The 22801-nt window shown below is 33.5% G+C and overlaps 3 protein-coding genes across 4 annotated transcripts; 2 read left to right on the top strand and 1 right to left on the bottom strand.

The window, feature by feature from the left end:
* Nucleotides 1-1632: 1632 nt before the first annotated feature.
* On the bottom strand, nucleotides 1633-7937 carry LOC110609018 (ubiquitin domain-containing protein DSK2a). The gene is made up of 8 exons (XM_021748323.2): nucleotides 7497-7937; nucleotides 4892-5638; nucleotides 4223-4434; nucleotides 4034-4147; nucleotides 3656-3714; nucleotides 3483-3511; nucleotides 2150-2239; nucleotides 1633-2067 (listed from the first exon to the last, which is right to left on the bottom strand). The coding sequence occupies exons 1-8, from the start codon at nucleotides 7732-7734 to the stop codon at nucleotides 1919-1921; spliced, it is 1638 nt and encodes a 545-aa protein (XP_021604015.1). The 5' UTR covers nucleotides 7735-7937; the 3' UTR covers nucleotides 1633-1918.
* Nucleotides 7938-14514: 6577 nt separating this feature from the next.
* Nucleotides 14515-17618, top strand: LOC110609054 (G2/mitotic-specific cyclin-2). 2 transcript variants are annotated; one of them, XM_021748369.2, is made up of 11 exons: nucleotides 14515-14750; nucleotides 14848-14980; nucleotides 15088-15144; nucleotides 15407-15452; nucleotides 15564-15719; nucleotides 15880-16005; nucleotides 16271-16360; nucleotides 16439-16660; nucleotides 16772-16870; nucleotides 16949-17127; nucleotides 17216-17618. In XM_021748369.2, the coding sequence occupies exons 1-11, from the start codon at nucleotides 14699-14701 to the stop codon at nucleotides 17358-17360; spliced, it is 1305 nt and encodes a 434-aa protein (XP_021604061.1). In that variant the 5' UTR covers nucleotides 14515-14698; the 3' UTR covers nucleotides 17361-17618. The 2 variants fall into 2 exon arrangements, with proteins under 2 accessions (XP_021604061.1, XP_021604062.1); XM_021748370.2 differs by having other exon boundaries at nucleotides 14517-14750; nucleotides 15567-15719.
* Nucleotides 17619-18130: 512 nt separating this feature from the next.
* On the top strand, nucleotides 18131-19802 carry LOC110609055 (phosphoserine aminotransferase 2, chloroplastic). Its single transcript, XM_021748371.2, has one exon. It carries the CDS (start codon nucleotides 18244-18246, stop codon nucleotides 19516-19518), a length of 1275 nt encoding a protein of 424 aa, XP_021604063.1. The 5' UTR covers nucleotides 18131-18243; the 3' UTR covers nucleotides 19519-19802.
* Nucleotides 19803-22801: the final 2999 nt, after the last annotated feature.

Genomic DNA, 22801 nt, shown 5'->3' with positions numbered 1-22801 from the left:
ATTAATAGAATTTTATCAGATAATTTTGAAAATATAAAACATAAAAATAAATGTTAAATCATATTATTAAGTAAAATAATAAACACCATGCATAAAATTGTACATGTATATAGTAAACTGCCATAAATTTGATTTTGATGACTGATGAACCACGTAGATCAAGGAGCGAGGGAGTGGACCAACGAAAATATATGACTTTGAGTGGAAAAATTAACGGTCAGGAATTTTTTTTGTTATGGGAGACACAAACCAAAAATTAAAACAAACAAAACTAAATAACAAATAGTGAATGGAATGGGATGAGTTTAATAGATTTTTTATTTTTCAAAATTCAAAACCAGATTTCAGTTTTTAGGGCTTCTGTTTAAAAAACTTGTATTCTTCATTTTGCTGAGCATATGTATGATGTATAAATAAATAATAAATCTAATTAGAAACTAATAAACTTTAGAACAAACAACAATATTTTAGAGAATAAGTATTTACTAAAAACTATATATATATATATATATAAGAAGGAATTGCAGGGAAAGTTTCAATTATAAATTATGTACATAAGCTTTACTGATTAAACTGCTAACTAGAATCTAATTATTTAATGCATTAATTCAACTTCATGAACATTCATTTTTTATTAATTATGCATGCTTTACAGTTTTCAAATTTGAAAATGAAAGTAAGAATTGCTAAAAAAATATAAATCGCTACAATCAATTGATGAATTTTCCTTTTTTATTAAAAGAAAAAGGAAAAATGCGAAATTGAAGGCCTCCAAAATTCTAATTTGATTTACTTCTCTGGTGCAATTCTTTTTTTTTTTAATACTAAATCCTGCCTAGTAACCATTACTACTCCATTCTCACCATGTTTTTTAAAAATATTGGACGTGGAGGGAGAGAGAGGATTGAAACCTATTAACTTATTTTAATAGTAAAGTGCTTTTTTCGCTGATAATAATGACATTGAAAAGTGTGGTTTTATCAACCAGCTATTTCCTGCGATCGGGGCTCCCAGCGGTTTCCAATTTGGATAGGGCCAAATTGTTGATTTGGGCTACTCCGGGTTGGGTGTTTGGTCGTAAGATTTTGGGCTATGTTTCTGAGCCTTTTTCTGTGTAACCCATACCCTGCTTTGGGCTACGTAACGCATTTATGTTAAAAAAAATAAAACTAATTGCCCTCGTTTGGAGCCAACATTATCGCTTTTTTCTTGTCATTACTAACGGAAGCGTGCTCATTCGACAAAAAATCAAACCTTCAAACTCCACAAAATTTGATACTTCATTAAAAGACATGCATTGACTTCGCTCAACTACAAAATAATACCAGAAAGAAAAAACAAATTAAATGAAGACATTGCCTTCCTAGACCAATTTAATGCTCTTTCCATCATCTCGAGTCTTGACACCCATAACTCTCGATACCCATAAATTAGAATAGGAAAAAATTTACCTAATCCAGTCTGCATGAAGTAAGACACATTTATAAGGATCCCCCCATTAAAAAAAATCACATAAAATCTACATTTATGTGTCATCTAAGAATTTCCCATGAGACAAAGAAATACACTTGCTATTGGTAAAACATATATAATTCCACCGAGTGCATGAGACATCTGAAAAGAGTCCACAAGGGAAAAATAATAATCAACAATTTTTCAATTTGCAGAAGATTCACATAACAAATTTTAATATGAAGTATGTACAAGACATTCTGGACTGGGCCCTCATTAAGGAGGGAGGAGATGAGAGGCAGAGAAATATAAGATCATTCAATGACCAGACACACCAAGAATGTTCATAGCCCTAACTATCATACTTGAACTTATTTATACCCAAAAAGAGGGCTTGAATACAACTCGGGTCTAGACTCAGCAGTCCAAATAGACACTAACCCATAACATAGAGAATATAAATCAATTACAGACCAGAATTCCCCAAAAGTCGCTCCACTGCAGCATGGACATTCCCAGCAGTGGCAATTAGCGCCCGTATATTCTCTTGAGTGTCGAAGAAACCCATTTCTTGAAGCTGTGACAACTGGGTTGCATAAAGTTCCTCTGGGGGCACTGAGAATATGGTAAGGAGTGAGTGCAACATAGATAAAAACATACAAAGGAAGGTCATAAAAACAAGGGCAAGAATAGCAACCATTTGGTCTGCTCGGAACAGCAAGGCTGCCAGCCCCAAGGCCACCAAACATGTTCATCAACATCTCTAAACCCAAATTATTAGGTGTTCCTGCAATTATAGAGACAACAAAAGCAATCAAGTTACAAAATAATCTCTCCAAATACTCTTTTGTGCATGTATGCATCTGCGCATGCATGTGCACAGTCGAAAATAGCAAGGAGGGTGGCAGAGAGGAGAAGTCCTCCCCTTGGGAGGTTGCAGGAAGGGAAAAAAAAAAAAGATACTGAGACCATCAATGGTACATTTGCTATTGACATATGAAAAAGAGTTAGGGTCCATTGCAGAACCTACAAAACCATGCAAGGCCTATTGTGGACATGCAGTTAAAATGGATGTCCTGGACATTATTGAACAAAAATAAGCAAGAACATATAATCCCCAACTGAACTGCAGAAATTCATTACAAGAGATACTAATATAATAGCCTTCCCAAGGAAAATGCTATGACATCACTTCTATGTCTAATACTCGTATTTCAATCACTGATGGGTGAACTGCACAAAAGCTTCCCACACTACAGGCTTTAGGCGAATTAGATAATGCAGCCTTGCAATAGAAGAAGGCTTTCCAAGGTCTGGATCTGCGAGATCCAGGTCATGATGAAGTTGCTCACCCTCCAAAAATTTTGGAGAATACAAGGAAACATGCATGCTATTCATCTTAATACACTTAAAGACCAAAAGTTGAGTGCACACATGAACTTCTATTTGTAATAGAATTTGACTATTACAACCCTGAATCTTTATTGTTTAACCTATTATTTTGTATTAAAAAAACATATTACACCCTTTTTCTATTTTTATAATCAATAAGCACAAATTTTCTGAACTTAATAGAAAAAACTATGCCTATTAACCTATTAGTTATAAAAATGAAAAACAGAAGGGTGCAATAGGTCAATTTAAAAGAAAATAAGAAAAAAAAACAACGTAATGTATTGAAATAAAAGGTCAAGGGTGCACTAGGCTTTTTTCCAAACAGTTCACAGGCTAATTTATTTAATCGGCCTTTTCTAAAAAGTTTATATATAGATAACATCAAATCTTATTAGATTACCTCGAAAAACAAAGAGCTCAAATAAAAGGCTAATATCACCACTAGAAAATCATTGAAAACGAAAAAAATTGAAATGAAGAAATGACGGAATCTTATAAGGCCTATTTTTGGAACTTTCCAATATCTACCAACTTTAGACAGCCTGAATCATGCAAAGTACAAACTATCAAACATAATAAATTAGATAAAGTTTCACCCAAAGAAAAGAGTATATTATGGAGAGTGCGTTCCTTACCTGTTCCTGCACCCGTTTGACCTGGTTCTCTGCAAGAGAAAGCACCAATTTAGTAAGTTGAGAAAAAATTTTATAGCAAACAGGTGAAAGGTGTTGATGATTCCAAAAGTCCGAAAAGAAAAAAAGACTTTTAAGAACACTAAAGAGAAAAAAAAAATTACTGCAATACTTACTGGGTTGACTGCTGCCGACCAAGCTGAGAAAGCAGAGCTTGCTGGAAAGACAGAAGTTGCTGCATAAAAGAAACCGTAAGGGTGGTTGGTCAACCAGAGACTATTATGAGAACTACTACCCAATTTTCTAAAGCACATTGATTGACTAAATGTTACAGAAGCAATGATTAACTTAAACAAAAAGGCAACACCACAACAACAATGACCTAATCCCAAACTAGTTGAGCATGATTAGCTTAAACAAAAAGCATTTAGTATGTAATTGCAATTCAAGGCATCTTTCATCCACATATAGTGTGTGAGTGCGTACATGCACAAACAAGAGACTAGAATGGCGTAGGGGTAAGGTAAGCACAAACAAAAACAGAACTTTTGTACCTGCATTGTCTCAGGAGAAGTCAATTGACGAAGAAATTCTGGGTTTTGCATCATTTCTCTAAATTGAGAATTTGAATCAAGCATGCTGCGGAATTGAGGATTAGCACCAAGCATCTGAAACAAAATTGATGTCAGAGAGCAAGACATTTCACACAGAAGAATTTTACAAGAAACAAGATAATCTAGTACCTGGTTCATGTACTGAGGATTGGAAAGGAGACTTTGCATCATTTGTGAAATTGCTGGATTTTGCAACAACTGACTCATTCCATTAGCATCAGGCATAGCACCAAACATGTTATCAAACTCTGGGAGACCAAGTCCTCCTAGTCCAGCAGGCGCTGGCGGCCTAGCATCCGCAGCAGTATTCGACCTTGGACTATTTATTTGGGCACCACCAGCTGCAGATTTGCATTTAGTTGTTTTGATAAAGTAGTTAAATCAATTGCCTTCTATTTTGCAGCTTTTTAAACAACAAGATTAAAAACTGAAGCAAATAAAACCTTAACTCAATCAGAAGGCAAAAGCCTAAATACTTTCAAGGACATAAAGAAAAAATACAACTGAAATAGTATCAAAGTTCTGCAAGCTCCAACAGAAGGTCTTTAACATGCTAGTAAAGAGATCTACACAAAATCACTGAGAAGCTATGGCATCTTGGATCTTGCATTAGCTCAAGTTTTTCAACATCAATGAAATGACTAAAAAGTGAATCTCACATAGCTAAACTAACACCAATCTAGATAAAATAATAATAATAATGAGGAGAAGAAGAGGAAGGTGGAAGAAAACTTGAAGATAGAGAGGTTTATATTAAATTGCTTCAACACCATAAAAAGATGGAGAGAAAAAGCTTACTCCCGGCAGCTGTCCAAGGGTTGGGCAGTGGATTGGTATTTGGAGCAGGGGATCCGGTTGTTGACTCAGAACTAGTAGTTGATGGATTAGTTGACCTATCAGTAGCTTGATTCCCTAGAAGAGCTGCAAATGGGTTTGTGTTATCACCTCCAGTATTTCCAGCCATTGTGGTTGCATTCAAAAATGGTTCCTGGACAGTTTCATACATGCGTCTAAGCATGTTGAATCCCTCAGGTGAAGATTCAATGTTGCTCATTGCTCTGTCAGTGTTGCGCATCATCTCACGCATGAGTTCAGGGTTTCTTGCTGCTTCAAGTGTTTGACGGAGAGTGCTAGGATCATTAAGTATATGAGCTAGCTCAGGATTTCGATCAATAATTTCACGCATTTGAGGATTGTTCACTATCAAGTTCCGCATGATCTCAGGATTATTCATTAGATTCTGAATCACTGGCATATTCATGATTTCTCTCATAATGTTAGGATTCCGAGTCAATTGTTGCTGCACCTGTTCAAACTCTGGAAGTCCAGCTCCAAACAAACCACCGCTACCACCCAAACCAAGTCCTGGAAATAGTGAAGCTTCAAAACCAGATCCTCCAAGTGCTCCACCTTCATTGGAACCAACAGCTCGTGTAGTAGTTGAAACAGTATTTGAAGCTCCAGTGTTGCTAGCTGGAGCTGTATTGGCTGCTGCAGCAGGTGCAAATCCACGAACCATATGAACAGTGTGATCTGCCTCCAAACCTAATAATCATAATAGAAAAATAGTCACATCAAAGGAATCATGCATTGAATTTCAAAAGACTGACAATTTCACTACTGTATTCCCCATTGTAGATGCTTAAATAAGCAACAGAAGTTACAATTCTACACTAACATAAAGAACTTGCTGATGAGAAGTTCCTTCGTGAACCCATGAGTTAATATAGCAAACTTGGAACATCAGAATACACAGAGAAGTTTACAAGAATACAAAATTGTCTACATAAAATATGCTCCAATTTCTAAAGGAAAGGATATAAAACTTGTAACAGTCATTACACTAGCAATGACAAATGGAATGCAAGCAAAGATGTCCGGAGTACAATAAGTATACTTTTCTCTCTATCTATACAGCAAGGTAAAAGAAAGTTATAAACTGTTGCCCTTTAAAACGAAAAAAGACAAACAATGCAACCAAAAGAAGCCACGATAAGTCAACAATTACATAACTGTAAAATATACCACTAAGAAAGAGAACAAGCGAGTCTCATTTACACATGTAGAAGAAAATAATCTAAGTGACAATGTGTATACCAGACCTACAATTTAAACACGAATAAGACCTGCTCTCCCTTCTTTCTCCATTTACTTGTCTCAAAACTCAATTCCCAAATTGCAAGATAAGTTATTTCTAGCAATATAGTGACACAGCCACAAGGGGAAGATTTCTCATAATCCCTAACAAGCTTCATAATGATGATAAAATATCTAAGGGCCATTTGTTAGATTAAATTTCATAATCAAACTAACTAAGAGCAGTACTCTATACGAGCAAGGCCAAATGGTTTGCAGAATCATTATTGGTGCTAAATTTATACATCTCAGTTGATTTTAGACTAACTGGTCACCTAGAATACTGCTACTCAATATATTACAAAGGCAAAGTGAGATAGGGGAACATGGCTTCCACAATGGTTTTCAACTAGGTCTGATATAATTGCAACCATATATATATTTTAGCCTTAAGAGTTAAAAGTTCACATGGAAAATTGAATAATGATGGAAAGACATAGAGACAATCATAGAATCCAAATTAGAGTGCTTAGTTTAACACTTGGAAATATAAGTCAAGTTCTGTTCCCTGATTTCTTCTCTGTGACAATACTGCATAGCAGCTTGACGAAGCCAATCGCGACCTCTCCAAGTTCACATTAGGGCAATTATATAATGAGAAGATAGAGAATCACCATAATGAATATGGCATAATGGCACAGGCAATGGAGGTAGCAAACAATGAGCACTGCTGGTGCACAAAGTGATGATGGAGATAAGGCTGTGGGTTGCTTGATGCATTCATTGTAAGTGGGATTGTAGTGATGCAGCGTTACATGGAGATTTTTTATAAGATTGCTTCTAGTCAGCTATAGCTTTTAATAACGATCAGTTTCTTTTTCAAGCCATTGGCATTAAGTACTAATCATGTAGCTTGTTACATTTTTCTTTTTCATTCCTTGGAAATATATGCGTGTGTTCTTTGACTAGTAAATCCTGTCTTTTCTCGTTATTTATATTAAAACAGGTTGAAAGAAAGCAGATTTTCAGAATATTGACGACTCCTTCGCGGGGTAAGTCTCTTTCACGCTCATATTATATTTTTTGTTTCTATCTTTACTCTCCCCATTTTCAAAAATAATCATGAAAAGATTCACTAATAGTTCATTATCCAGTACTCTTTATGAATAGGTCCATATGAAATCTCTAATATTTTCAATAAAATCGAACATTGCAGATCATCATATTTCTACCAAACTTTCAATCCTCTGTCTACCGAATAATGCAAAATAAAAAAAAATCATAAAATAAAATAGGGAAAATCAAACAGATTATAGATTGGATGTACCGTAGCTATGAAGTGTTTGATCGTCCTTCAAGATCCGACCCTTGTAAATCAGCCGCTGTTGATCGGCCGGCACATCGCACTTCCCAGCAAGTACGGCCTTAAAAGCTTCAACCGTCGAGGATAGACTTATGCCTACCGAAAATTTTGATCCATTGGAACATCTGATATTGACGGTGACTTCATTCCCACCGCCGTTCGATTCGCTGACCTCATCTCCAGCTCCATTGCCTCCTCCCATACTCTCTCAGCGAACTGTTTAATTAATCGCCGAAAGCAATGAGAAAGCGACAGCCAAAACGAAACCCTAACCCTAGATTGAGATAACCGCGAAGAAATCCAATAGGGAGAGAAAGGGGGAGTGAGACAGAGGTCGATAGGGTCGCGATGGCGGAGAACATAAAAATTGCGAAATAAAAAATTAAAACAATAAAAGAGGCTCTTTAGTATGTATGTGTATATATATATATATATATATACATATAACAGGAATCGAAGGTGACTTGACCCAGCCAGGCCAGTAAGGAATAAGTTGTGTGTGTTTGGCTATATGGGAAGCTGGGAAATTTCACGCGCTTTAGATACGAGTTTACTTCACTCTCTCCTAATACGGTGGTGCATTGTCGGAAGGCAAAGCAGAAAATATTCCACAAATTAAAGTTTGATTCGTAGGAGATCTGGGGCAGTGTTTTCCACGGTCTCAGGCTACACGCGCCTTGGAATTTTCACATTTGGGCTTTACCTAGATTTGTTAATATTCAGTGGTTTGGGCTTCGAGGATCCATGCTATTGACCACGCATCTGCCCACTTTTTGGTTTTTGGACTTCAACAGCGGACACGTGTACAGTAATGATTGGTCGTTATTTTCATTATTTTTTGAAAATGTTTTGTTTTCATTATTAAATTAAAATAGGAAAGATAAACGGTTTAAACAAAAAAATCAAATCGATTTATTTAATTTGATTTTACAATTCAACGGTTCGTTAAATCCCCCACTCCATGCTATTTTTCTCATCACGCCTCTCTCGACTTCCCCTCGCCTCCTACGCTCTCAACTTCCCCAGAGTGCATCAACCGAGACCTCCTCGTCATCGCATCAACCAACCCTCATCGCATCACTGACCATCTTTATATTATTTGCAATTGATTTTGGGTTTCTTCGTATTTGTATTTGTTTAAATTTTGGATTTACAATGCAAGATAATAGCAGAGAAATAATGAATTGATATATTTAATTTGTTTGATTGATATTTTTTTATTTAATTTTTTAAAAATTTAAAAAACTTTTAAAAATTATTTTTTTGAAATAAAAGAAGGAAATAACTTATTTATTCAAAGTTAAATAAGTTTTTTTTGAGAAATATCTTTTCAAAAATAGAGAAATTGAACCGGACAAAATCAAAGTATTGCATGCAATCATTTAAGAAAATAATTATATTAAATTATTTTAAATAATTGATAAATGATTATTAGATTTTGTATCAACGAATTTTTTAGATTATTTATAGGCTAATTGTATATTTAAAAAGAGTTTTGGATTTGAGATTGAAACACGCGTAAACACAGTAATCGAAAATCAATTAATCAATTGAATCAAACTAAAAGATTTTAATCATATTAAATTTAATTTGATTTAATTATTATTTTAATTTGATTTGTCTATATTAAAAAAATAATTTATCACTCAGTTTTTTTATTTAATTTATAACCAAATCAACTAATTATTTAACTTTATTAATAAACATCAAAAAATTAAAATAAACAAATATATTTATTTTACGCGTTTTGTTTTGTGTGCTAAATTATTGTTTTCAAATTGTGAATAGTTGAGCCATTAACTATTTAATTTAAAATTCTAAAGATGTATTCAATGACATAAATGAAAATATTAATTATAATTTCTACAACGTTTACAACTTGATTGTTTTAGCTGTCATGCTTGACAAAATTATATATATATATATATATATTTAATATAACATAAAAACATTAGAGCTCCATTTGATATACAAGTCTTTAATAAAAAACTGATTTTTAAAGAAAAAGAGTTTCTAAAAATTGATTAAAAAAATTGATTTTGACTAAAACTGGAGCTCAAAACTTATTAACCTTACAATAAATTCAATATCAATGAACTAAAATTATTAATACTATTTTTATAGTTCCTATAGTTAAAATAAATTTTTTAAGATAATAACTTTAATGATAATGTTAAACAGATTTTATATTTAAATAAATTTAAATTATTCCAAAATTAAGTAAGTATAAACTTCGAGTTTTAGACAACAATACATGTTAAAAGATAATTATTTCAATTAATAATTTAATACTGAACTCTATGCTAGAGTTTATATATATAAATATATATTTTTTTCTACAAAGGAAATACCGATAATACAATCCAAATTGTTTTATGTCAAGGAATATGTGAAGGTAAAGCAATGGAGGGATAAATCATACAATTGGACAAAAAATAATTGGATTTTAAAAGGTTCAGTGAATCATTCTTTGAATATTCTTTTTATGACGAAGCTGAAGAATATCCTACCACAACTTTATGGTCGGATGATGGATTCTGTCTGATTTTAAATTTATAATTTTAATTTGATTCGATTTAAATTGATTTGATTAAATATTAAATTTTTATAAAAATGTGAAATTTAATTTAATTTGAAAGTATATTAAATCTATCAAATAATAATTATTATACAGTAAATTTGAAAGGGATGGTTAAGAATTTTGAATAAATTGTTTTTTATTTGAAGTATAAAATAAATTTCTCAATAAATTAAAAAAAATATTGAACTGATTAAAACCAATCAAATTAAATATCATCCAATTTAAAATGATTTCAATCGAATATGGATTAGACCGATTTCATTCTAGATAGCATCGTTTTGATCGGCGGGTTATGGTTCAAACCTATCATTGTTTGAATAACTAATCCTATCAAACAATGATAGGTTTGGTTCAAACCTAAAGATTATTAGTTAAACTAATCCTATCGTTGTTTGAATAACTTTTAGGAAGGATTTAAAATAAGTAGCAAAAATAAAAATACTAAAAAATTATTTTACTTTCATTATTGTGGATGTGGAAAGAAGAATATTTTTTTAAAATAATTAAAATACATTTATTATTTATATTTATATTTATGATTAAGAGGTGTTTGTCTAAATTTATAATCCAGTTTGTAGCTTATAAATTTTAAAAATAAGATGATCTGTTTATTTATAATATTCTTTAAATTTATAAATGCAGCTTATAAATTAAAAATATAAGCTAGGGAAAGTAGCTTTTCTTTTAGTACTTATAAGTTGAGTTGATCAAATAAATTATTGTACTCAATTAATTTTAAAATTTTATGATATATGTTATTTAATATCATTTTTAATAGTTTTAATAATAATTATATTTATAATTTAATTATTATTAAAGATATCTATAGTTTATCAATCATTTATAAAATTTTTAAATAAACATATAATTATTTAAAATTTTAAATATTTACAAATCTTAAATAATTTGTAAGCAATTAATATTTATAAATTAATTTTCATAAATTATACCAAATACCCTCTTAGATAAAAAAAATTCTATCACATTTATTTTCTATCCACCCAGTTCAAATTGAATAGAAATTAAAGTGATTTTTATTTATTTATTTTTATTTAATTTAAAAAATATATATTTTTATTTTCTTTTTAAGAGGGATTCAGCACAATGGGCCGTTAGAGTTTGACGTGGGACTTAAAAAATAAGAGCATAGGCAAGATGCCTATCAAAATTTGAATTGCTACGAACTCGATAGAATATAAAACATTATCTTATTGGTGTGAATTATTATTTAATAGATAACAAATTAATATAAACATGACCTCCAAGTGGGGGTGTAAACGAACCGAGCTTATAATCGAGTCAAGTCGAGTTTTGAAGAACTCAAACTTGGTTCGTTAAAATTTTTTCGAGTTCGAACTGAATTCGAGTTTTACTCATATCGAACTCAAGCCGAGTATTAAGAAACTCAAGTTTGGCTCATTTAGCAAACGAACTTAAACGAGTCGAGTTTTTATCGAGCTGAGTCGAGTTTTAATCGAGCTAAGTCTCGAATAATTCACGAGTAATTTAATTTATTTACATATATAATGAGTTTTAGTTTAAAACTAATAAGTTTAAAACTAAAATAATTTTAATTAAATAAGTATATTTACAAATTAGCATGTAAACTTATAAAAATGAGTTTTTAAATCTCAATGATCCAAATATATGCAAGTTTAAGAGTGTAACTAAACTTTATAGAGCTGAATTTTAAAAAATTTAGATTTGGCTGTTCACGAGCCTATTCGCGAGCCTGCTCATGAACTCAGAAACGAGCTGAACTCACGAGTCTTAACGAGCCGAATACTATGGAGCTCAAACTTGGCTCGTTTACCAAACGAGCCTAAAAATTAAGTTCGAGATTGGCTCGTTTAGAAATCGAGTCGAGTTCGGTCGAGTTTTTATCGAATCGAACCTCGAATAGCTCACGAACTGTTTGGTTCATTTACACCCCTACCTCCAAGCCTTGAGTGAATATTATTATTATTTTTTAATATACTTTCACTAATAAATAGCTAAGATTGTGCAATGCTGCACAATTACGAATTATCCTCTTTATTCTTGTTATTATATCCAGCAAGGAGATGGTCTCTTAAAATTTGATTTCCTTTAAAGATCATATCATTATAATATCCTTTCTACACTTGAAATTTCAAAAGCTCTCTTGAACCTCACTACTGAGAAGCTTCCTTTAATTTCCCTATTTGATAATCCAAACTTCAAACACCTCCCACTTTTAAAAGCTTTAACACATGCCCCTACCAAACATTTCTTCATTTCAAGCAGCCTTATTTTGCTAAAGTCGTTGAAATTGTGCTATTATTAATTTAAATCTGGATGGATTACTATGTGCAGTCACATTTACTTTATATTAAAATTTAATAATTATTCACTACATATGTTTTATTTTCTTATTAAAAATAATTTTGATAATATATTAAAATATTTAATTCGATTCGTTATTTTTCAATAAGATTAACATTTGGCAATTATAAAAATACCACAACTCATTAATTTTCAGAAATAAGATCCTTTAAGCTCTCAGATAAGCCTCTCTGAACATCCAAACTCATGCCACTTCTAAACCTAGTGATGCTAACTTACCTGCCATTAAAGCTCCCTTGAACTCAAATCAGAGTTAGATAGAATCCTCTTTAAAGACCCACATCTCTCTACTCTCTCCCATCACCTTATCAGTATTACAAACCTTGTTGACACTTTTCATGAATCTCGTGGTCATAACTTCCTCAATTCTTTTACTTGCCATCTCTCTTTCACTCTTTTGCTTTAGTCGTTAGGTCAATTGAGTTTGAGATTCAAATCTCAATCAATTATGAAAGCGCTGACAATTTGATGACAGCTTCAAAAGAGGTATATACAAAATGAGAATGAGTTGGGGAATTTTTTAATCCACCTTGCGAAATATCTTTCATAAGGCTTAATCACAGGTTACAAGATTTGGTTCTTAAATCCAAAATTATTTTGTTGGAAAAATCATCTATTGTCCCTATTGGTTGAAGAGTCTTCAAGAAAAATCATCTACATGAGATTGAAACTCAAGCCCGCACAGAGAATCATAAGAAGTTGGGTATTTTTGTGCTGAATAGGAAATCTTTGATTCATTGGGATTGAATTTTTATTTTGGTTAAAATTGGACCCGAAAATTTAAGGGTAAATTTGAAATTTTTTCCAAAAACTATTTGTTAGATACCTTCTTTAGGTTCTGTCCATCTTTTCAAATGGAGTTTGTTTGCAACTCTTTTATGCCCTCGTGGCTCTCAATGAATTTAATATTTTTTAAATTAAGAAAAAACCTTGACATTTATTTTTCACTTTATATTCAATTATAATTAATAACAGGGATGGACTTTTTTTTAATTTAATTGTTTTATAAAATTTACCAGTACTTTTCAAGTATTTTCAGCGTGTTGCATGATTTGACATATTTAAACAGACAAGATATTTACAAAATTAAATTATTTAAATTCATTTTATATTATGATATAAGAATTTATTTTAAATTTGATTAAAAATTAATATAAATTATTTAAATTTATTTAAAATTCAATTATTATTATCTAAATAAAATTTAAATTCATTTATTCTAGTATATTTTAATTAATACTTTATATAAAGAAATATTTTTTATTTAAAAGAATTAATATTTTTTTAAAAAATTTAATTTTAATTTTTAAATAAAATATATGAAAATATTATAAATATTATTATGATATATATATATTTTATATTAAATTAATTATTTATATAAATAAATTTAAATAATGAATAAATCCCTTATAAATAAAATTTAAATTAATTCAAATTTATTATTATTTTTTAAATTTAAATTTATTTTAAATTTAATTATGATTATATAAATTCAATCTATTAAAATTTAATTAGATATTTAAAAGTATCCGACCGATTTGATTGATCTGCACAGCTTTAATTTAAGGATCTAGAATCGGACATTTAAGGATCGAGAATCGGACGTTTCCACTCAATTCTTTAATAGGAAACACAATTATAATAAAAATAATAATTCAAGTAAATCAGGATGCTCTAAAATAAATGAAATAATAATAATAATGAGACAATCAAATCAAATAAAAGAATACAAGAAATTCCAAATGCTGAGACCTAATTGGTACACGTAGGAGCAAAGGTCAACAGACCCTACAAAAGCCCAAGTGGGGAAGAGCGCATAGGAGCTGAAACCCAAAAAGAGTAAACCAAAAGCAAAGTTTTATGAACCCAACAGCCAATGCATAATTTGAAATCAGATGCACGTCACATGCCAACTCACTGAGTGACCGTTGTTAGGACAACAAAGGAAAGTCTTTGCTAATACCTTGATCTAACGGTCACATTTCACTAGCCGTTGGATTTGAAAAGAGGTTCATTTACCCGTTTAACTTACTCTTTTATTTCTTTATCTATCTTGGTTTTGTAGATTCACTTGCCTTGACGCTCTTTTAAATGCACTGTATTTAAAGTTCAAATCTTTAAGGCACATTGTTCTTCAAGAAGCTAGTGGGTGCGATTGTTCTTGTTTAGTGGGTGCGATTGTTCCTTCAGATTTTTTCTCCCTACTAGGTTTGGAAAAATGAATATATCTGATGAGAACAATCCTATCATTAAACCCACAAGTTTTCAAGGTTAGAGGGAACTCCATAGTGAACAGTTTGGTTATATATATAGTTGTTAAACCTCAGGATCTGACATGGGTTATTTTGTTTTGCTTGGATTATATAGGAGGGCTTGAGATGGGTAGCAGAAATTTTGGGCAGGAGATTAGGAACAACAGGAGAGCTTTAAATGTGTTAAATCAGAATTTTATTGGAGCAAAAGCATGTACTTGTGTCGTTGACAAGAGAGGGATGTCAGAGTAATGGTCTTGATGCTCTAATTATTTAGTTAGTGACTAAGAAGCTTCATTTAGGCTAGCTTCTTCTACATCTTCTTCTTCTGAATTTTTGTTGTTTTTTAATTCAGGAATCATGGAGTCCCTGAAAGAAACCCACTTCATCCTTCACATCGACCGATTACAAGGTTAGAACCATGATCTTCCCTTTTTTTTTACACTTTCCCTTCTTTTTGGGCTGATGTGAGCAAATAAAGAGAGAAAAGAGCAAAAAGATTCAGATATTTGAACCTCTAGATCTCTTAAATGAGCTAGTGATTGAGTTTGAGTGAAGTGTTTTATAACTTTTCAGCAGTTCAAAGAGTATAGAGCATAAAAATTTGTAATTCATCTTTTAACTGAGAAGTTATCTTCAAATACTAATAGTTAAGTTTGAATTTGGCATTTTAGGAAGTTTGCCGCACAATTGTCAAGTACACATCAGCACTGTCCACAGGTACTGTCTCTTGCTCTTTCAGGAAAGGAAAAAAAAAAAGATGGATCTGTACCTGCAATTTCTTCTTTATTATCTAATAAGGCACTGCTAATTTCTTCGAACAATGTTCAGCAGGAGGCTAAGAAGCAGAAACCATCACTCCCAAGCAGAAATGAATTTGGAGACTCTATATTCGTAGATGTCAAAGAAAATAAGGCACCTTCAGACCATCCAGTGCCAATGTTTTTAGAACAAACGGAAGCAATTCCAGATGAAACGGATCAGATGGTAATCTCTCTCTCTCTCTCTGAGATTTCTCAAATTAAAACACATAATTGACTGTCAAAATCTGTCAGGAGGAGGTTGAAATGGAAGATCTCTCTCTCTCTTTCTCATTATGGAAATTTCTTAAATTAAAACCCATAATTGACCATAAAAGATCTGTCAGGAGGAGGTTGAAATGGAAGATATAATTGAAGAACCCATTTTGGACATTGATGGCTGTGATTCAAAGAATCCACTTGCAGTCGTTGATTATGTTGAAGACATGTATGCCTACTACAGAAAAATGGAGGTAAAACTAAACTTAAAAACTCTTATTATCTATCCTATCACTGTTTTCTAGGTGATAAATCTCATGCTCTGTCTCGGTTGTCTGTATGGTGACCTCAAATGAAGACGGGCTTGATTCTCAATAACCTGATTATTATTTTTGTGCCTTGAAAATTCAAGTTGTCAAACTTCCCACTGCATTAAGCATTTGCTGTTTTTGAATAATTTCATGATATGCTTGAAATTTCACTCATGTTTGGAGACTAACTACAGCTCAATCTGTGCAGAGTTTCAGCTGTGTTTCCCCCAACCTTATGGCACAGCAATTTGACATTAATGAAAAGATGAGAGCTATACTCGTTGACTGGCTTATTGAGGTAAATGAAATGTTTACCACCAATTAGAATGTTAATAAACGCGCTGATTCTGAACGATTCTACTCGTCTGATCTACAGGTGCATGACAAGTTTGAACTCATGAAAGAGACATTATTTCTTACAATTAATCTTATAGATAGGTTTCTATCACAACAAACAGTGGTAAGAAAGAAGCTTCAATTGGTTGGATTGGTTGCTTTGCTCTTAGCATGCAAATATGAGGAGGTTTCAGTTCCAGTCGTGGGAGATCTAATTCTTATATCAGACAAGGCCTACACTAGAAAAGAAGTTCTTGAAATGGTGACTTTCATTATCTGTTTCAAGTTGTTAGTTTCTATATCTTATCAAAACTCTTAACCCCCTAAAGGCCAAATCAAACAAGTAAACATTTTCTTCCTTCACAACCTGCAGGAAAATTTGATGCTTAACAGATTGCAGTTTAATATGTCATTACCAACACCATATGTCTTTGTGCAAAGGTTCCTCAAGGCTGCTCAATGTGATAAGAAGGTGAGTGAGCAGCATTTTTTTTTAGCCCATGAATCAAGTTCTTTCCTAATTGGGTGAAATTTTATGACCTGAAAACAGATTGAGCTGCTGTCCTTCTTTCTGGTTGAGCTTTCTATTGTGGAGTATGAAATGCTCAAATTCCCACCGTCTCTTTTGGCGGCTGCGGCAATCTATACTGCTCAGTGCACTGTCTATGGATTCAAGCAGTGGAGTAGGACCTCTGAGTGGCACAGCAACTATTCAGAAGATCAACTTTTGTGAGTATCTCTCTAATCCCAGTCAGCATCTTATTCACAGAAGGTTTCTTGCAGCACTAATTAACTTTAGTTTCTTACATACCCACAGAGAATGTTCAAGACTAATGGTGAGTTTTCACCAGAAGGCAGGGACAGGGAAACTCACTGCGGTATACAGGAAATACAATACATCTAAGTTTGGCTATACTTCAAAAAGTGAACCAGCAGTTTTTCTATTAGAGGCTCAAAAATAGCAGGGAAAAGTGTACAGCTACTGACTATTACTTGATTGGGGTTGGTGGGGGTTACACACAATAATCAGCAACTTTGGGTTGCCACTTGGGAATTGATATTGTGAATTTTAAGAAATGCAGCCTTGGGTTATGGTTAAGATCCTATGTTCTGATCCATTTGAACATATTTCCTCACTGTAATTTTCTTTTCTTGTTCTATTTAAAACAATAATTTCATGACACCATAAAAATGAAATCTTTCCTTTATTTTCTACTTAAGATTGGTGATAGATGTTTGATTTCTAGTATCAATAACACAGACCATACACCATAAGTAGAATTCCCAATCGGATTAGGAGTTCTTACAAGCACCCGGAGTTTCCGCATACGGTAAACTCATGCTTTGTTTTAAGTTGCACAATCCAACATTGATTGTGCAACTCAAACTGTCCCCATCATTAACGATTGAAATAACACTTTCCTGATTACAAGTATATCCATAAATTGCACTTGTCAAAATCCTGAGGAAAGTTGTTGACGATTTGCAATTTTCTTCCTAATCACTGATCTCTCCAATCAGTATTTGCCTTCGCTCCCTGCCCAAAAGAAAACCAACCACTTGCCAAATTGAAATTTGGTATGTTTGGAGTGCAAGGAAAGTAAGAAAACTATTGAGACTAAACGACACCGTTTGGCTCTGCACCTTTCCACCAACCCCCTTGAGCCAACTTGCGTGACTATTCAATATCGTTTACGTATTAATTACATTCATTTTCCCCTATATATACCTCGCAAAAATTCCGCTCTTTTTCGTCGCTCGGAAACAGAACACTCTTTGTGCTCTGAAAAGCAGTCTCTCTGTTTTCCTTCTTATTCGTCTCGTCTCCTTTAAATCTCAACCACCATGGCGTCGAAACTTACTTCATCCCCAAACTCTCTACTCCTCCAAAATCCTAATCGTCACCACCTCCTTAAACCCAATTCCTACACCACTACCTTCTCTAATTTCGCCACCCAAAATAAGCCCAGTTCAATCAGATGTGCAGCCACATCAACAGCTCCAGTCTCGCCTATCCCTGCAACCCAAGATCCCGAAGAACGTGTCTTTAATTTCGCCGCCGGGCCAGCAACTTTACCTGCCAACGTCCTCAAGAAGGCCCAGGCGGAGCTCTACAACTGGCGTGGATCTGGCATGAGCGTAATGGAGATGAGCCATAGAGGGAAAGAATTTCTCTCTATTATTCAAAAGGCTGAGGCTGATCTCCGAGCTCTCTTGGATATCCCGGAAGATTACGCCGTTCTGTTTCTCCAGGGCGGCGCAACCACCCAGTTCGCCATGATTCCTTTGAATCTTTGCAAGCCCGACGACCCGGTTGATTATGTGGTTACTGGATCGTGGGGCGATAAGGCTTTCAAGGAGGCACAGAAGTTTTGCATGCCTAAGGTGATTTGGTCTGGGAAATCTGAAAAGTATACAAATATTCCAGCTTTTGAAAGTTTAGAGCAAAACCCAGATGCCAAATATTTGCATATTTGCACTAACGAGACCATTCATGGAGTAGAGTTCAATGATTACCCAACTCCCAAAAATGGGATTTTGGTGGCTGACATGTCTTCAAATTTCTGTTCAAAGCCTGTGGATGTTTCGAAGTTCGGTTTGATCTACGCTGGAGCTCAGAAGAATGTAGGGCCATCTGGGGTTACAATTGTGATAATCAAGAAAGATCTGATTGGAAATGCTCAGGAGATAACTCCTGTGATGCTGGACTACAAGATCCATGCAGAGAACAATTCACTCTACAACACCCCTCCATGTTATGGTATTTACATGTGTGGTTTAGTGTTCGAGGATCTTTTGGCACAGGGTGGATTAACAGAGGTTGAAAAGAAGAACAAGAAGAAAGCAGAATTGATTTACAATGCCATTGATGAGAGCAATGGGTTCTACAGGTGCCCAGTTGAAAAATCTGTAAGGTCATTGATGAATGTGCCATTTACACTTGAAAAGTCTGATTTAGAAGCCGAGTTTATCAAAGAAGCTGCTAAAGAGAAAATGGTTCAACTTAAAGGGCACAGGTCAGTGGGAGGCATGCGAGCTAGCATTTACAATGCAATGCCACTAGCTGGAGTGGAAAAGTTGGTTGCTTTCATGAAAGATTTCCAGGCAAAACATGCTTGAAGCAGTGATTGATTTCAGTGTGCAATTTCTCTTTCTAGTGAGGCTAGGAATTGATCTTATGAATTAGAGATGTGTAATGTTTTTGGATTGTCTTTTTTGCTTATGTTCAATTTGATTTCAGTGAAAGTTAAAATGGGTATCTTTAGTTGACAGCATTCTGGGAGGGACAGAAATTGAGCTGTGTGATAAGACTGCTACTGAGGACCAAGTGACAAAGGAAATCTGAAAAAGGTGTACACCAGATTTGTAGTGAATGGGAAATGAAACGGTTTACACGGGGGGTATTTCTTGGCTGTTTGCAACTGGTTTTCCATGCGACTGCGGTCTGCATCTGCGAGTAGGATAAAAGTAGAATACATATCAAAATAAATTCATTTATTTATTTAAAACAAATAATAATAACTGGACTCAATTGATCTAATCATAAGAAAATCACAGTTACCTTTTAACGCGACCGGCAGAAACAGTATTGAAAAGCCAATTGGCTTTGTGCCAAAGAGAAAATAGATCACTTCGGAGCAGCAGCTTTCTGTTTCCGGCCCCCAGGCATGTATTGTGCTCAGACGAGGCAAATTTCGGATGCAGCGAAATTCAATAATTTTTTTTTTGGAATTGTGGTTTATAAGGAGATTCAAGTAGAAAGTTGGTCTTGGTTAATAGGTTTTAATTTTTGTAATCCTTTTTGTTTGTTGTGCTTAATCTTTACAACATTGAGCTGTTTGCACGTATTCACAGAGCATATTTTATTGCCTCCACCTGTTTGTTAAAATTTCTCTTCGAGCTTTACTTGGTTCTTGCTCCTCTCTCTCTCATATTGCAGGCCTTGTAGCTCTTGCACGGGCACGTGCGCGCACACATATAACAGAAACAAGAGATTTTTCTGATCAGACTGGAGGAGCCTTAGCCTTCCTTTTCTTCTTCTACTAATATTTCTCCACTTCATCAGTCATATTTCAGATGCTGCAAATTGCAATTCTGGTAATTTTATTGGTTTAGGAATTAATTTGATAAAATTATAAGTTTAGATCAGAATTTTTAAAAATTATCAGCTGGAATTTTAGAAAATTTATTAATTCATATCAATATCAAAATTACTCAATTAAAAGATTTTATATTTTATGAAATAAAATTGCGTAGTATTCCTCACAAACACACTGTTATTTAACTTGTTTTATTATGGTCAAATAAACTAAATATTATAAATATATATTTAAAATTACAGGGCTAAATGATGACTGTATTTAAAATTAGCGGTGATTAAATAATATAAATATTTAAAATTAATATTTTTTTAAAAATTTAAAAACTTAATTTTATAAAAATGAAAACATTTTAATAAGATAATTTTAAAATAAAAATAAGCTCCTAATTTTACTAAAAATTCATTAATTTATGGTAATTATCTTTTTTTTTTTTTTAAATTGATTTAAACCGATTTATACTACCTATGGGGATGGAGCTTGCTCAGCGCAGTGCCAAAACCTTAATTAACACCACCTACCCAAAACCTTAAGAAAATAAGTGACTGTGGTTAGGGCGGTTCTCTTCAGTGGTTTCTTTGTCGTTAATTGCGGTGAGTGTTCCCTGCATTGGATAGGTGTTAGACCCTTGGCCTGAGTTGGGGTGAAGTTGGGCCTTGATTTCACCACAGCTGGGAGTGTGCAGGGCTGCACTCGATTGGCAAGGCTGTGTGTTTGGGCAGGCTGAAGGACTATTGGGTGCAAGGGCTGGACTTCGGGTGTCAGTTCGGTCCGTCACATTGGGATGCTGCTACAATAGGGATTGGAAGTTGCTGAATGCAAAGGAGTGACCTACAAACGTGGAAAAGTGATATTGGAGTGGCGCATGTTCTCCCATGATGAGTAGTGGGCATGTTCTCCCATGAGGGATAGTGGGTAGTTATAACTCCCATAATGGGAAGTGGGTAGTTATAACTCCCATGATCAGTAGTGGGCGGTTATATAACTTCCATGATGAGTAGTCGTAGTTATATAACTTCCATGATGAGTAGTGGGCGGATTTTTCTCCTTAGTGGTTGGGGGTGTCAACCACAACTTCTTGTAGACTATTGCTGTATCCTATATATACTCGTACATATGTAAATATGTGGGGGCTGGCTAGAGAGAGCTAAAAAGAGAGCACTGCTAGAACATTTTGGGAGAAGTTCTGTGAGAGGTGTCTCTTGTATTTTTCCTTTTAGTGAATGAAAGGTTGGGAAAGTTATTTTCTGTAAACACTGTTGTCTTGCACTTTGTTAGTTGAGATTTTGTGACTTTCGAACCTCACTTTGTGAGAGGGAGTGGCTGAGTCGTGGGATTTCTTGGTTGCCTAGCAGGTTTTCTAAGTGATTGTTCCGCTGCGTCTGTTTTGACTTAAAACCTGTGACAATAGGGAATAGTTGTTTTTGTTTTGTTTTTTCAAGGAATCATGGCTTCATATTTCTTTTTTGCCGGTGCTGTAGTAATTGTGTTTTACTTTGAGTTGTTTATTTTTGTTTTACAATATCTTGCAGGTTTTGTTATTTGATAAATTTAGGATCATTGAGGGCTCCAATTGGTAGTCGGGAAGGATTTGGTGATTTGTATCTAGGGGTCGCATCGTTATATCCAGCAAGTACTGTACCCGTATATTATGAATGGTTGAACTTTGTTATGTCCGCCACTCGTATGACTGATTGGATGGTCATTTTTTATTTTCTTTCCCATGACTTTATTCAGATTAATTGTTTGTCTGTATATATTTTTTCTTTTTTTTTTATATTTTATTTTTGAATAAATATTTATTACTTAATCTTTCAATTTATTTTTTAGCTAAATATCCTCGAATATGTCAATAAAGATATTGTAGTCGGTATTTTCTACAAAACAATGTAGTTGGTAAATAAAGACAGTATAGTCGATATCCTCAACAATAAAAACATTATAATCGGTGAGGCAATGATATTTGAATATGTCTTACCTTTTTTCTTTCGATTTTAATTGATTTGATTGAATATTTTGATTTGATTTATTCTAATTTCTTTATCAATTCATTGATATTAAAATGCAATATGTTATATGCGTTGGTTATAAAAAAAAAAAACAATCGACTTGTCTACTCGCCCCTTGAAACAAAAAAAAAAAGAAAATGATGAGGAGAAATGAAAAGAAAATAAAAGAAATGGAAAATGACTTGTTGGCTTCCCATGAAAACAATGGACGGCCATTAATTAATTTGAACGCATCCTCATATAGCAGCTAAACCAAGTGTCAGCGAGGCATCAGTAGTTGAGAACACTATTTCG

The sequence above is a fragment of the Manihot esculenta genome, chromosome 2 (genome assembly GCF_001659605.2).
Source record: "Manihot esculenta cultivar AM560-2 chromosome 2, M.esculenta_v8, whole genome shotgun sequence".
In the NCBI taxonomy this organism is placed as follows: domain Eukaryota; kingdom Viridiplantae; phylum Streptophyta; class Magnoliopsida; order Malpighiales; family Euphorbiaceae; genus Manihot; species Manihot esculenta.
This window is presented reverse-complemented; position numbering and strand designations above follow the sequence as displayed.